Genomic DNA, 14,657 nt, shown 5'->3' with positions numbered 1-14,657 from the left:
AAACGGGAATGAAATACCTATTACCACCAAGTAATACTGCTAAGACTACACTTAGGCTCACTAAGGATACTGATGTTTGAAAGTTGGATCATCCAGGAGCTGGCAAGTGATTTCCGTTCAAAGCCAAACAGTAAATCTTTCAGGCTTTACCACCATATGGTCTCAGAAGCATATTCTTCTATTGCTTTTTACTCCTGCTTTTCCACAAACCTTTAAAAATGTAAGCCATTTTTACAAATGTAAAGCCATTCTATGCTCATAGACTATAGAAAAGAGACCAAGGACTTAATTAAGTCTATCTATACCTGGATTATTAGGTAACTGTTATTAAAAATTATTTCTTAAAGGACTTATTGAGTACTGACATCCGCAGGATAAAACAAGAGTTTGTGGAGAATGGGGACCATTAGCAGTTCACTCTTCCTATTATGAGTCTGGCACAGCATCTGACACCCGGTATGTACTAAGTATTCGCATCTTTATTATCTGATAAAAGTGGGAAGAAAACAAACTATATTCTGTTTTCCTCAAAGTCACCCTAGCCACTGAGACAGTAATAACTCATACAGACAAAAAAGGACAACTATAATGTATGCACAGAAAACAACGGCCATTAAAATGGACAGACAATTAGTAAGAAAATAAAGAATGGCCACGTTTGAAGGTGGAGCTGCAAAACAGAAGGAAGCAGGTTCTTCAAGGATTCTTTGTGTGAGATGCTAAAATGCTGTCTCCAAATCAGAAGTGCTAACTCAGAAAACTCATAGATACTTTGGGATATTTTGAACGAGTCATCTAAAGACTGCTGTGTATATTTATAAACAACAGATTGTGGAGAAGATTCTATTATATATTTATCAAAAGCATATATTTTTCCTCCAGGATATGCTTCAAATAGCACATGCTAGCTGGATGCTTAAAAAAAAGACGAGACAAAGCCCTAGCAAAATGTAATTGATGATGTAAGGCATGCCTTATCTTGTCAACTTGTATCTGCATAATAACCCTCTTCTAAGAAACCATAAACAATCTCACTCAGGATTACCAAATGCCCAAAGAGAAGCCCACTGGACTTGGCAATAGGAAGCCCAGGCTCAACTCCTGGCTCTGCGACCTTGAACAATGCTTTAACGCTCCGTGCTTCTCACATTCCTCTTCCAAAAGTAAGGAGACTGGATTAAATTCTCTCTTCAGTCACTTTCAAACTGGACATTAAACAAACCTAAGAAATTATGAACCTCCAGGAGAACAGAGGGGAAGAGAAAAAAAATTGTACATTTCTCTTAACTGAATTCTCCCATAGGCTGTCCCTACTATCTTTCTTTGATCTCCATTTTCCCTGCCTCACTCTAAAAAGAATTTGAGTGTCTTCTCATAGGAAAAAAGCCCAGGATAATATAAAGTACTATTAGAGTACCAAAGTTATTTTGCTGCTTTAAGATTTAAGAATAATGATGAAAAACAGCAAAGACCACTGCAATAATCAAAACCATCTTTGCTATTTTAAGTGCATGCTAAGTCACTTCAGTCATTCTGACTCTTTGTGACCCCATAAACTGTAGCCCACCAGGCTCCTCTGTCCATGTGATTCTCCAGGCAAGAATACTAGAGTGGGTTGCAATGCCCTCCTCCAGGGAATATTCCTGACCCAGGGATCAAACCCGCATCTCCTACGGCTCCTGCATTGCAAGCAGATTCTTTACCGCTGATTTTAAGGTGCTTATCAGGAGAGATTGATAACTGTAAAATGTAGGCACAATCTAACGTTGTTTCAAAGGCTAGAAACCTAGACTGAACTGCATGCCAATGCTTCTGGGAAAACTCAATCAGGCAGTGTGGGGAGGGTGCCTGGTGCTGAAGACGTGACGCCTTTGCTAGGTAGCAGGAAATCACAGCTGTGATCCTTACCGTCTATGGAAACTTGGACCAATTACTTAATATTAATAAGCCTTAAGTTCTTTGGAAAAGGAAATGGCAACCCACTCCAGTATTCTTGCCTGGAAAATCCCATGGACAGAGGAGCCTGGTGGGCTACAGTCCATGGGGTTGCACAGAGTTAGACACAACTGAGTGACAAACACTTTCAAGTTCTTCAGTTATAATGGGGATAACAACATTTTATATCAGAGGGTTACCATTAAGGATTAAAAGATGTTTTCAAAAGAAAGTTTATAGAGCATCTAACACCATTCTAGGCCCATAAGAAGTACTCCACAAATCAGGGTGTTAAAAATAAAACATACCTCTAACTTAATAACCATTGTGAGTGAGCCCATTTTATAAAAATATCTTGTTTAACTTCCCCAACACCTAACACCTAATTCTCATTTGATCAGAACTCATTTGATCTAAAACAAAAAATGAGGACCAGTATTAAAACCAAGGAGAACTCCATACCGAGAAGAGAACATTCCCATAGGCCTTGAACTGTATTGCCATCTCACACAAGGGCTAACTTTTCTCTGGAAAGAGTTAAGGGACAAAGGAAAAAAAGGAAGCTGCTACAGGCCTCAAACAAGAGAAACTGCCAGTGTGAAAGATCTGCTTTCTCTAGGAACCCAGGACAGATGAAGGTGCCCTGGACCCACAACACGTGGTTCCTCCTCTTGGATTAAGTCGACTGTACCTATTTTTAACACAGTGAGGAAATTAAACAGCCATGTAGTAGAAAAGTGAGATTCCAACCAGGAATCAAAGGCAGTCTTGTTTTTAAATTTCTAAAGTAAGCTTCATGGGCTTCCCAGGTGGCATTCGTAGTAAAGAACCTGTCTGCCAATGCAGGAGACGTAAGAGACCTGGGTTCAATCACTGGATTAGGAAGATCCCTGGAGGAGGCAAGGCAATCCACTTCAGTATTTCTGCCAGGAGAATCCCATGGACAGAGGAGCCTGGCAGGTTACAGTCCATGGGTTTTCAAGAATAGGACACAACTGAAGTGGCTTAGCACGCACACGGTAAGCTTCATACTTTTAACCCCTGATCATACTACATCACCTCTAACATAGTACTGGGATCAGGATACCAAAATCATAGGGACATTTTCTTATAATTATCATCCTTACTATTTTAAATCTGCAAGCCTGAAATACAGTCTGCATCTACTGATCATTCAGAAGGTGGGATCATTCTAACCTCACCATGATCCCACCAACAATCCATTTGTGAAGACTCCCACGTCCCTCACAGGATCAGAAGAAGGGGAAACCCTGCTTACAGTAACCATGAATGGACATCTTCAAGGGACTGTGATTCATAGTCCTGATAACTCAGCTTGTTCTTGTGTGTTTTATCCCATCCCTTTAGGAGACAAAAGTATCTCTTACTCGGCCAGGCCAAGGATGGTTTCCCTTTTGTACTGGTCGTCGGCTGTGAACCGCTGCACGTCCACACCCTTCCGCAGGCCCTGGAGGATCTGAGCCTGAGTGAAGTCCAGCAGGCGTTCATTGTAGTAGTGCAACTGCTTGGTCAGTGCAGCGAGGTCCTCGGGCCAGGCCTCGTGTCCATACAGAGTCACATGCCTGCTGACCATCTTGATCAGTTCTTTGGGATCAGCCTGTGAATAACAAAAAAGAGTAATTAGAAAAAAAAAAATGTAACAATGGGAAGAAGGTCTGTCTGGCCCTTCACACGGCCGCTATCTAATCAAGGTTTACAACCACCCTGGGGAGTCTGTTGCAGAGGTGGTCCATTTTGCAGACCATAAGAACAGGACACAGAAACTGAGTCTAGGAATGGATTTCTGGATGCCTGCTCTGTTCTTCCACCTTAAAAAATCTCCATCCAAAAAAAAAAAAAAAACCTCCATCCACTTAAAAAATACGTATGCTTGTTTTTTCAACTACCATTAGATCCTTGAGCCTATTCCAGATCTCTTCCCTAATTATCTGATCATTTATAGTAATTCAACCTGGAAGCAATTTTTGTCATCATTGCCCCTGGATAAATATGCTTTGGACCATCTAAGTATTCTCAATAACAAAGCAGTAGTTCAATAATCCCATTAGAAATCCCTAGACAGTTAAGTAGAAGAGTATTTTCTCCAGAGATAAGTAAGGGGAAAAAAACCCATCCTTGTTCCTACAATCATCATTTTTTTCTAGTTTCCTAAGAAAGTATGCAACCAATTTTTACTTTGCTCAATTTAGGGTTCAATGGGATACTATCCTGTAATTCTTTGACTCATTTGAAAAAACCCTGATGCTGGGAAAGATTGAAAGTGGGAGGAGAAGGGGATGACAGAGGATGAGATGGTTGGATGGCATCACCGACTCAACAGAATGAGTCTGAGTAAACTCTAGGAGTTGGTGATGGACAGGGAGGCCTGGCATGCTGCAGTGCATGGGGTCACAAAGTCGGACACGACTGAGCAACTAAACTGATACTGATGTTACAAAACAATTATCCAAATAGAACAAAGCCCAGAATTGATCGGCTGACAGGAAAGGTGGTTATTTATTTATTTATATTAAATAAATATAATACAACCACATTTATTTAAAGTTGGTTTGGGTGTCAATGAAGCCATAGCAGCTCCACCATGATTCCAGAGTTACCTAACATGTGAACAACATTAACTCAATCCCTCCCAGCTTCTGGGAAAACATGGTACATATTTTAATATAAGCAAATTGGAAAAAAAAAAAAACCACTCCCAAATCTACCTGTGGTTCTCAAAAACACATCTAATTATAATAAGCTGTCAGCATTTCTCATGCGTAAGTCATCATTCTGAACTGCACAGATTTATCAGTGTTGGGTCTATATTGCCAAACCTAACCTGACATTCTCTCTCTTGATCCTATTAAGGTACAGTCTGGGAGTAATGTGGAGAAGGCAATGGCAACCCACTCCAGTATTCTTGCCTGGAAAGTCCCATGGATGGAGGAGCCTGGTAGGCTGCAGTCCATGGGGTCACAAAGAGTCGGACACAACTGAGTGACTTCACTTTCACTTTTCACTTTCATGCACTGGAGAAGAAAATGGCAACCCACTCCAGTGTTCTTGCCTGGAGAATCCCAGGGACGGAGGAGCCTGGGAGGCTGCCGTCTATGGGACTGCACAGAGTAGAACATGACTGAAGCAACTTTAGCAGCTGGGAGTAATGATAAAAGCCAATTAAAGAAATTTTCTTGGATTCCAACAGGCAGATTTAAGAAAAGGTCAACCTTACTAAATGCTTCCCCTATCTCATTCATATACTGAGTCCTATCTCAAAAACTGCAGATATCTGTCTCAAGTCAAAAGACCCAGCTTTGAAAGCCAATGCTCCCAAGTAAGTGGCTGTAAGATCATCTGTCATTCACTCAACAAATACTTTTGTGCACCTATTATGTGCCAGGTGAAGTCCTAAGATGTGACCCTTTCCTCCAGGAATGTAGTCTATAGGGAAAGACAATCAAGCAAACAACAATAAATGGTTTGTTACCACTAAGCACAGGGTGCTATGGGAATGAATACAGAGGGGTTGGCTTCAGGCCTGTGTCAAGCAGGGCCTCATGAAAGAGTTAATTTCTAGTCTAACTATTCAAGTGTTAAGTAGTAAAAAGGCTATCAAGAAACAGGGGTTCCCCTCGTGGCTCACTGGTAAAGAATCCACCTGCCAATTCAGGAGACATGGGTTCAATCCCTGCTCCGGGAAGATCCCACATGCTTTGGAGCAACTAAGCCCAGGGGCCACAACTACTGAACCTGTGTTCCAGAGCCCGGGAGCGACAACTGCTGAAGCCCACATACCCTAGAGTCCGTGCTCTGCAACAAGAGAAGCCACCACGATGAGAATCCCTCTCACCCCAACTAGTCTCCGCTTGCCGCAGTTAGAAAAACACCGCAGCAAGGAAGACCCAGCATGGCTATAAATAAATAAATAAAATTATTATATATTAAAAATAACAGGGAAACAAATTCCAGTAAAGGCGAGAATATGTGCTAAGCCTAGATGGCTAAGCCCTGATGGGAAGATGGAGTGAACAAAGCTGATCCTACTGCATTTAGAAGTGATCTGGGAATAAGCTGTGTAAGGCTGGTATATCTGGCAACGGATTTAGGCAAATCGGATCCCATTCCTAGGCTCTTAGTGCCTCTTCATCTGTTATTTAACCCGGCTCCCTTCTGCTTACAGACTGAAGCTCATGAGGCCCCTCGCTGAACCGCCCCCCAGAGGCACAGCCCCCTCTGAAGCTGTCTGGCACATGGACATTGCCAGGCAGCCAGCAGCCCATCTCCACTGCCCTGCATCCGGGTGTGCCCTGCTGTTGCCTGCTCATCTCACACCTCACCCAGTAAGCACTTTTCTGCCTAGAAAGAGAAAGAGCAGGAGCAAATATCCAGCAACTGGGGTCTCAGGGCAACAGGACAGCTCTTCTGTAGGTGTTCCTTCAGGGAGCTCTTTGCACTGGTTTTGCACTCCACTAGCAAACTCACGTTGATCAAAACAGTGAAGAAGGTTTTTTTTTCCATGTATACTCTGACCCTCTGATTTCAGACTCAAGTCCTCCAGCCTCAAATTGCCCGATGTGCTCTGAAGGCGGAGCGACAACCAGGCAGCCCATCTCTGTGTATGACTCTATGCCCTGCTCTACCAGGCTGCTGGTTCCTACTCCCTACTCATGGAATCGACCACCTTCACTCTCCCAAGCGCTTCTTACGGTTATTGTACCACACTCATTTTCTCACTCTTTGTTTTCTGGCATCTCACGGATTTGGTACCTGTATTAGGAGAGTACACCAAATATCTGATCTCATTTCTATTCTCTTTCTAACACCATTTATGAAACAAATTTCCCAAACCAGGTTAGAGAGTTCAGCTCCAAGAGTACTAAATAGCACACAGCAATAATGTACATAGTTGCTACTATTAACATTACACTGGCTTTTCTTTATCTTACAGAGAGTTTCAAGTCTCCACACACAATCTTCATTTTCATATGTGGCAAAAAAACACCTATTCTTTTTTTCCAATGAGGAGAATGGCATGACAGGGTGTAATAAGCATGGATACACATAAGTTACTAGCTGGATGTCCTTGTGCAAGCTACTTAACAACTACAAACTTAACAGTCTTATCTATAAAATGGCAATATACTATAGCTTGCATGGTTGCACAAAGCCTAAGAAACTATACACACACACACACACACACATAAAATACACAAACCAAACCAAGACCTGGTCCATAGGAGGGGCTCCAAAAATGAAAGCAATTATGGAATGTATACTCAAAGGTATTCCCAGGTAGCACAGTGGTAAAGAAGCTGCCTGCCAATGCAAGAGACTCAAAAGATACAGGTTTGATCCCTGGATCAGGAAGAGACCCTGGAGAGGGAAATGGCAACCCACTATAGTATTCTTGCCTGGAGAATCCCATGGACAGAGGAGCCTGGCAGGCTGCAGAACATGGGGCTGCAAAGAGTAGGACATGATTGAGTGACTATGCATGCTATTACTGATACATCTGTTACACTTTAATTGTACTTCTATTGCATACTTTACATTGCCTCTCTTTTAAGTATTAGTTTCTGGAGGGCAGAAACCATGTGTACTTAGCTGTGTCTTTCCCACAGCACACTAGAGTTGTGGAGTAAAAGGGGGACACACCAAAGAGCAGCAGCAGCTTTTACGTCAGTTGTACTAGTTTATATAGCAGATCCTTCGCTTACTAGAGATGCAATTTGGGGCAAAAATTCAAACCAATCTTTTGGCCAGCCAATACTTTGTTCTTGACAGATGCTTCATAGAGAGTAGATGGATGAGCGTGTTTTAAGTTCTAGCTTTCCATGCAAATTATTTTCTAATCATTATCACTAGTACTTTCTGTCCCTTCCTCCAGAAACTTTACCTGTCATGATTACTTCCAATGCGTTTTAAATTCTGGTAACAAGTCTTCCTCTGGGCTCATCACAATTTCTCTCAATATATTCCAAAAGCATCCTCTACTCAGCCCAACACTTCATTTCACACATTCATTCATTCACTTCACAAGTGCACAGCATTAAAGTTTCTAAAGAACTTTCACATGATTTTGATCTGACCTTCATACCAACCCAGTGATGGGTACAGGAGACTGCTGGTAACTGCTTCATAGATGCCAATCTCTAATTAGGGATCCTGAGCTGGAGTCTCACAGCAAGGAAGAGACTCAAGCCTCCTGGTCTCTTGTCTCATGGGCTCTCCACTGTACCAGGCCCTGCTCCTTACCCTGCCAGCAGAGCTCCCTGAATGTCCTACATGCAGCTTCACACATAAAGTCACTAATTTTTGAGCAGAGTATATTCAAACCTCTCTCCCTCTTTTTCCAGCTAAGTTCAATGATATGATCCATGAGTACAAAAGTTTTTAGCCTCTAAGAAACTTTTGAAGGACTTTACCGGTAGCTTTGAAATCTCCCATATTCAGTATTGAAATAATACTACAAAAACTGAAAACATAAAAAGGCATAAAAAATTTAAGAAGTATAGAGAATAAATTATTCTAATTCCCCCCCCCCCAAATCTGGCAATGCAGTTTCTTTAAGGTGTAGGAAAAAAATATGCTTTCTTTAAAGACTATGGCCAGGTCCCTGTAAAAAAAAAGAATTTAATGTACATAAATATTTATGAGACTAGAATTTTGAATAACTTCATCTAGTACTACTAACTAGTAGAGGTAATAAATCCATTCAGGCTTAATAGTCTCCATTTCTTGGTAATATTGTTTGGAATCTTTTAAACAGGTGGTATGTTTTCCCTCTAGGGTTGTTATTTGCTTGAGATAATTTTCTACTTAGTATTTTCAATTAGTAGCTTAAAAAATACATCTTAGAAATAGTCTACCATAAACTTTTGAATTTCATCCCCTGCCAGGTTTGATTCTCTAGCATATAAAACTAAAAGACACATTTCCATTTTTAAATGATTTTATCTTCTTAAACTTTTTTTTTTTTAAGCTAGATAAATCACACTTCATGATGCATATATGGGAAGAGGGATAAATTAGGAGTTTGAGATTAGCAGATACACAGTATTCTGTATAAAATAAACAACAAGGTCACACTGTATAGCACAGGGAACTATATTTAATATCTTGTAATAACCTACAGTGGAAAAGAATATATGCATCTGTGTACTTGCATGCTTATATGTATGACTGAATCATTTTGTTTGTATACCATAAATTAACACTTTGTAAATTTCAATACTTCAATTTGTAAAAAAAATTACTTCAATTTGTAAAAAAGATGCAGTCACAATAATTACAAAGGTAAGACACAAATAAACAAGGTACAGAAAAACAGAAATGTGTATAGCTTACTCATATCTGTATTAAAAAGTTGTTATATAAATATGTACATCCGTAACTATTTCTGGAGGGATACAAAAAAGGAAACTGACATTTTGTTTTATCCTGTTTTCATCATCTGTTTTTTGCCATGTGTGCATTGTTTTTTCAACATAAAAAGTTGATTAGGACAAATACTAGAAGACGAAATTCTCTGCCAATCATCATTACAGATCTCTAAAAAGAAACATGAGGGACTTCCCCACTGGTCAGGTGGCTAAGACTCCACACTCCCAGGGCAGGGGGCCTGGGTTCAATCCCTGGTCAGGGAAGGGAACTAGGTTCCATATGCTGCAACTAAGATCTGGCGCAGCTAGCTACAACAATCCATCAATCAGTCAGTCAGTAAATCAATAAATATTAAAAAGAAAAAAGGTCCGCTGGGCTGCTCCGATGATCACCCAGGTTTGCTGCCGGGTCCTGGAGTCTGTGTGGCTGACGCAAGATGTGCTTCGCACCAAGATGCACAGGCTTCTTATCAGAAATGACACCACAAATTATATCAATACTTTCATTCAAACCTAGCAATCTACCTAAGTTATCATTCCTGCAGCTCAGAACTGCAGGGGGTGGAAAGAGAAAATGTAAAAAGACTGTGAAAATAGAAACAAGCTGAACTGACAATTGAGTGGAAGCAAAGCTTCGTGGAGAGTTATTATGTGTGGGCAACAAATTGAAACCACTTGGGTCTCTGTTTCCAAGATGATTCATCAGGAGTTTGCCATGTCTCATTCAAACTCAGCAGTGTGGTTTTCTGCAGGGAGAGATTCTGAAAAGACTCAAATAATGAGCCATTAGGTAGTCAATGGACAATGCAAACATAGTTAAAACATCCAGCTAACAGGCCCGTCCATGAAAAGTCAGGACTCCCAAAATGTAATACTGATGGCTGTTCAATGAAATGATTCCTCAAATTAGTGACATGCCAACAAACAGTCACTGAGTAACTAGAGGTGGGTGATGTCCTGGGGATTCAGAATAGACGGGGATTCCTGCCCTCAACAGGATCGTATGTGGAAAGAGGACGAAGTGCACCGGCTACCACAGCCTACAGGATCCGCTCTAGGGGAAGTCTGGAAGACAGCCACGGGAGACGGAAAGTAACTTGTGGTTCAGCTGGTAAAGAATCTGCCCGCAATGCGGGAGACCTGGGTTCGATCCCTGGGTTGGGAAGATTCCTTGGAGAAGGGAAAGGCTACCCACTCCAGTATTCTGGCCTGGAGCATTCCATGGATGGAGGAGCCTGGTAGGCTACAGTTCATGGGGTCACAAAGAGTCGGAGACGACTGAGCGACTTTAACTTTACTTTTCAACTTAAAAAAAAAAAGATGTATTTATAATAATTAGAAAGGTAAGACAGAAAAATTTTTAAAAAAATCATTTCAGGCAGCAGAGAAAGTTTCACACAGGAAGCTTTTTTAAGCTCAGACTTATCTGCTACTAGCGGGAAGAAGTAAGAGGTATTTCAGGCAGGAGAATTACATCTGCACAGACACCAAGGTGTGAGAAAGGATGTCAAATTCAGAGAAATATACAGTCTGAACAGTCAGAGCATAAACTTCAAATGAGCCAGTGTCAGGATCATGACTGGTGGGGTGAGGAAGAGCCACCAGTGTCAAACACGGAAGTAGAGATTTCAGCCAGCAGCCACTGCAAAGCGGGTAGAAACACCATGCTGGAGTGCAAGCCAGAGATCACTCGGGTCGAAAACACAGGGACACGCTTCTTCTGAAAGAAAGCTGGAGTGGCCGCATGACCAGGCAATGGGCAGGTAAAGACTGGAATCAGGAGCTCCGGTGACTGAGGTCACTTTCTACTGGAGCGACCCTGAGCAAGTAACCCAGTTTCTCCGAGTCTTACCTTCTGCACAGAGGCGGCCACTTCTGCAAAATGAGGCTGCTCAATGGATCAAACGGCAGAATGAATGTGAAAGGTACTAAGACAGCCTGTGCCTTCCCAAGGTGAGTCTCATCCTTCTACCGTTCCCAGACAGCTCCCCTAAACAAGCCCCACATACACCACTGCTGTGACCCCTCCTGACACCTTCCTGGCCTAGAGGAGACCCGGTCGGGTCACAGTGAAGTCTGGTCACCAACTCCACTGCTATCCTTTCCCTCTGGAGTCAGGCAACACTTCTCTGCCTCGCATTTTATAAAGTAGTATTTCGATGCTTTCTTAAATACTTGTGAAAAAACACCAGGGTACATAGGATGGCACAGGGACATATCAACCTCTCTGTTACAGGTTCCATCCCTCCATCCGGAATGCTCTCCTCCCCTCAGTCTTCCTGGTGCCATGCTCATCCTTTTCTTTAGTCAAAGGTCACCCTCGTAACAAAGGCCTTTCCTGAGCCTGTTTTCAACTGTACTCCACTGCTTAACTTTCTTCTTTGCTTTTCGTTTGCAAAGCTCTTACCATAATCAAACAAAGAATATATTTACTTTTTTTGTTGTTGATGGTGCCCCTCCCCGAACAGAATGTAAATCTGAAAAGGGGAAGGGTTTTTATACACACTATCCACTACTGTCTTCCCAGGATCTAGAATACTGCCTGGCACAAGCAGTCATCTGACAAATATTTTTGATAAACACACACACATTATCCAACTGCCTCCTATGTACTGAAGGATAACTCATTAATTTTCAGTATTCTACCCCAGGGAACATCTGTTTACTCCCATTGACATTCCAGGTCCTGCAATGAGGAAACCAATGTATACAACACAGACACTGGCCTGAAAAAGATCGTTATCTAGTGAGATGGAAATAGGTAAATTCAAAGTAACACAGGATAAAAGTCACAAGGTAAGGAGAGGGCAGTAGAGACACGCAGAGGAGCTTCCAGCACAGCTTGGGAGCACGGCAGGATGGTGGCCGGAGGCAGGACCCAAGTACTAAGCAAAGGCATGCTGGCGAAACATTAAGGGCAAAAGATTACAATGTGTTGAAGACAAGGAACAGAGAACACACGGGCTGTGTGAGAAATTTAAGCAGCTTGGTATGGCTGGAACAAAAGGAAAATGAAGGTGAGGAAACAGACAGAGGCCAGACGACCTTGCTAGGGCCATGGGAAATCACTGAAGCACTGGCAGTGGAGGAGAGGAAGCCCAGACCTCCATTCTGGAAAGGCTGCTCTGCCAGACGCCTGGAAAAGGATGCAGAAGCAACAGAAAGAAGAGACAATGCTTGTTCCATCAAGTAAGTACACTGTTCCAGAAATTAACCTGCCACACTTCCACCTATATATAATCACTTCTTTCCCTCAATTTATACCCTAGTAGGTCAACTCCTTATTTCAAACAAAAACATACCTGTGATATAAAAGCAAAACAAAGGAAAATTACTAGAGTATAGGGTAAAATAAGTAGTACAAAACAGCAGCAGTAGCTATCAAAAAAAAAAAAAATTCAAAATTTCCCAAAGAAAGTAATATATGAACTAGCCTTAAAAAGACAGTCCTTTTCTTGGCCCAAATTTCATCCTAATTTCTGAAAACAATACCCACTAATAATGATGATGCCCTTGGGAGAGTAACCTGTGTGGCAGAGAGTTCCCTCATTCCCCTTTCTCTTTTTAAATAAAAACTGATGAATGAAAGCCATAGATTTTGCCATGAACCAAATGTTTGCATATACTTACAGGCTCTTAGATATGTTTTGGATGGCCGAGGCATCCAAATTCTTTCTCTGCAGTCTGCTCTGGGTCAGGGGAGGAAGAATCCTGCCTCAATAGACACTGAACCTTGAATCTGTGCACAGAGTAGATTTGAAAGTCCAAGCTATTTGCTTATCTATTCTTAAAGTGGTAATTCTCTTAAAATATCCAGTATAAAAAGGAGATCATTTCTGAATGCTGATGCTTAAAGCTGGTGCATACAAGTAAACCTAGAGGTCTTCCATTTTCTAGCAGCACCTGAAACATTTTCAGGTCCAAAAAAGAAGGCAAAGGCCAAGCTTAGGTGCACTCACTCAGAAATTAACAATAAACTTAAATAAAAGGTGTCAAAAGCATGGCAGTTAAGTAGGCATAGTGTGTCTCAACATTTCATCTGCACAATTTCTACTCTCATACCTCTCTGGCTTAAAAATAAATAAGAGTGCAATGCTGTTCAAAGAACAGCACTGCATACTGTCCTAAATTAGAGCCATCTTCCTCTCGAGAAGGTAGTTACAAAGCCAGTTCTCCATTTTCCCTCTATTACCTCAGCCTTTCCTAAGAATGCTGTAAAATAAAATAAATGTCAGAGAAGCTAGGGGTGAATCAACATTCACCTTCGGAGAAGGCGATGGCACCCTACTCCAGTACTCTTGCCTGGAAAATCCCATGGATGGAGGAGCCTGGTAGGCTGAAGTCCATGGGGTCGCTAACAGTCAGACACGACCGAGCATCTTCACTTTCACTTTCATGCATTGGAGAAGGAAATGGCAACCCACTCCAGTGTTCTTGCCTGGAGAATCCCAGGGACAGGGGAGCCTGGTGGGCTGCCGTCTATGGTGTTGCACAGAGTCAGACACGACTGAAGCGACTTAGCAGCAGCAGCGGCAACATTCACCTTACATACTAGAACTCCTGCCTCTTATTAATGCCTGGAAAAGCAACTCCATCTAACATAGCCACTGTGAATGCATTCTGAATGCAAGGCGCTTTTGTCCCTCCATAGAGGTAAATACGTGTTTTAACTACTTTAGAAAAGCTTTACCGTTTCTCATTAATAAAGTGGAAACTGTGAGGACTTACCCTGTAAAGAGGGTGGCATTTGTCCCTGAAACATGGAGCCAACTGGGCGTAGATCTGGAGGCTATAGTAATAGGCAGCCAACTGGAGAGAGAGAGCAGAGTGGGACTGCTTTTCAAAGCACTTGTTAGCATCTAACACCTACAAGGGAGCACAAGAGAAAGAGCTCAGCTGAAAGGAAATCAGCACAACCATCATAAACCGTTACATTTCTAGTCTTTACTGTAGAATTTTGGTTCAAACTTTCTATCAAATCGACTCAAGCTCATCTTAACATGACTACATTAAAATTCAGACAGATTATAGAGGCAGATCCTATGCATGTGAAAGAAGATTTTAAAATCAAGATTTTAGCTAACATTGCAGACTTGACTCTTCAGATACTGACCACAGCCCTTCTATTATGCAGAGGAACAACCAGAAGGAAAGGAAACATGCAATAAACAATTCACTGGTGAAAATCCCCAGTAGAGACTTTCAGTTTATTCATTTTTTAAGTCCTTTTTTCTTGGTAAGGGCAAACTTACCTGTGGTAAAGCCAGGAGATAAGCAAGAGCCAAGGTCATATCATTTGGTAAAGCGTCACTGGCTAGCTGTAAGAGAACTGGATGC

At 41.8% G+C, this 14,657-nt stretch overlaps 1 protein-coding gene across 3 annotated transcripts in view; it reads right to left on the bottom strand.

Moving 5' to 3' along the window:
* Positions 1 to 14,657, bottom strand: part of NBAS (neuroblastoma amplified sequence) — a 335,385-nt gene that overhangs the window by 106,355 nt on the left and 214,373 nt on the right. For all 3 annotated transcript variants that reach the window (XM_018055620.1, XM_018055621.1, XM_018055622.1), the window contains 3 exons: positions 14,573 to 14,649; positions 14,049 to 14,186; positions 3,324 to 3,553 (listed from right to left, as the gene is read on the bottom strand). In XM_018055620.1, coding sequence (XP_017911109.1) covers positions 3,324 to 3,553; positions 14,049 to 14,186; positions 14,573 to 14,649 — 445 coding nt within the window. The remainder of the gene's footprint in view (positions 1 to 3,323; positions 3,554 to 14,048; positions 14,187 to 14,572; positions 14,650 to 14,657) is intronic.

This window comes from Capra hircus, chromosome 11 (assembly GCF_001704415.2).
Source record: "Capra hircus breed San Clemente chromosome 11, ASM170441v1, whole genome shotgun sequence".
NCBI classification, from domain to species: Eukaryota; Metazoa; Chordata; class Mammalia; order Artiodactyla; family Bovidae; genus Capra; species Capra hircus.
The sequence above is the reverse complement of the archived record's forward strand: the minus strand, read 5'-3'. Positions and strand labels throughout refer to the sequence as shown.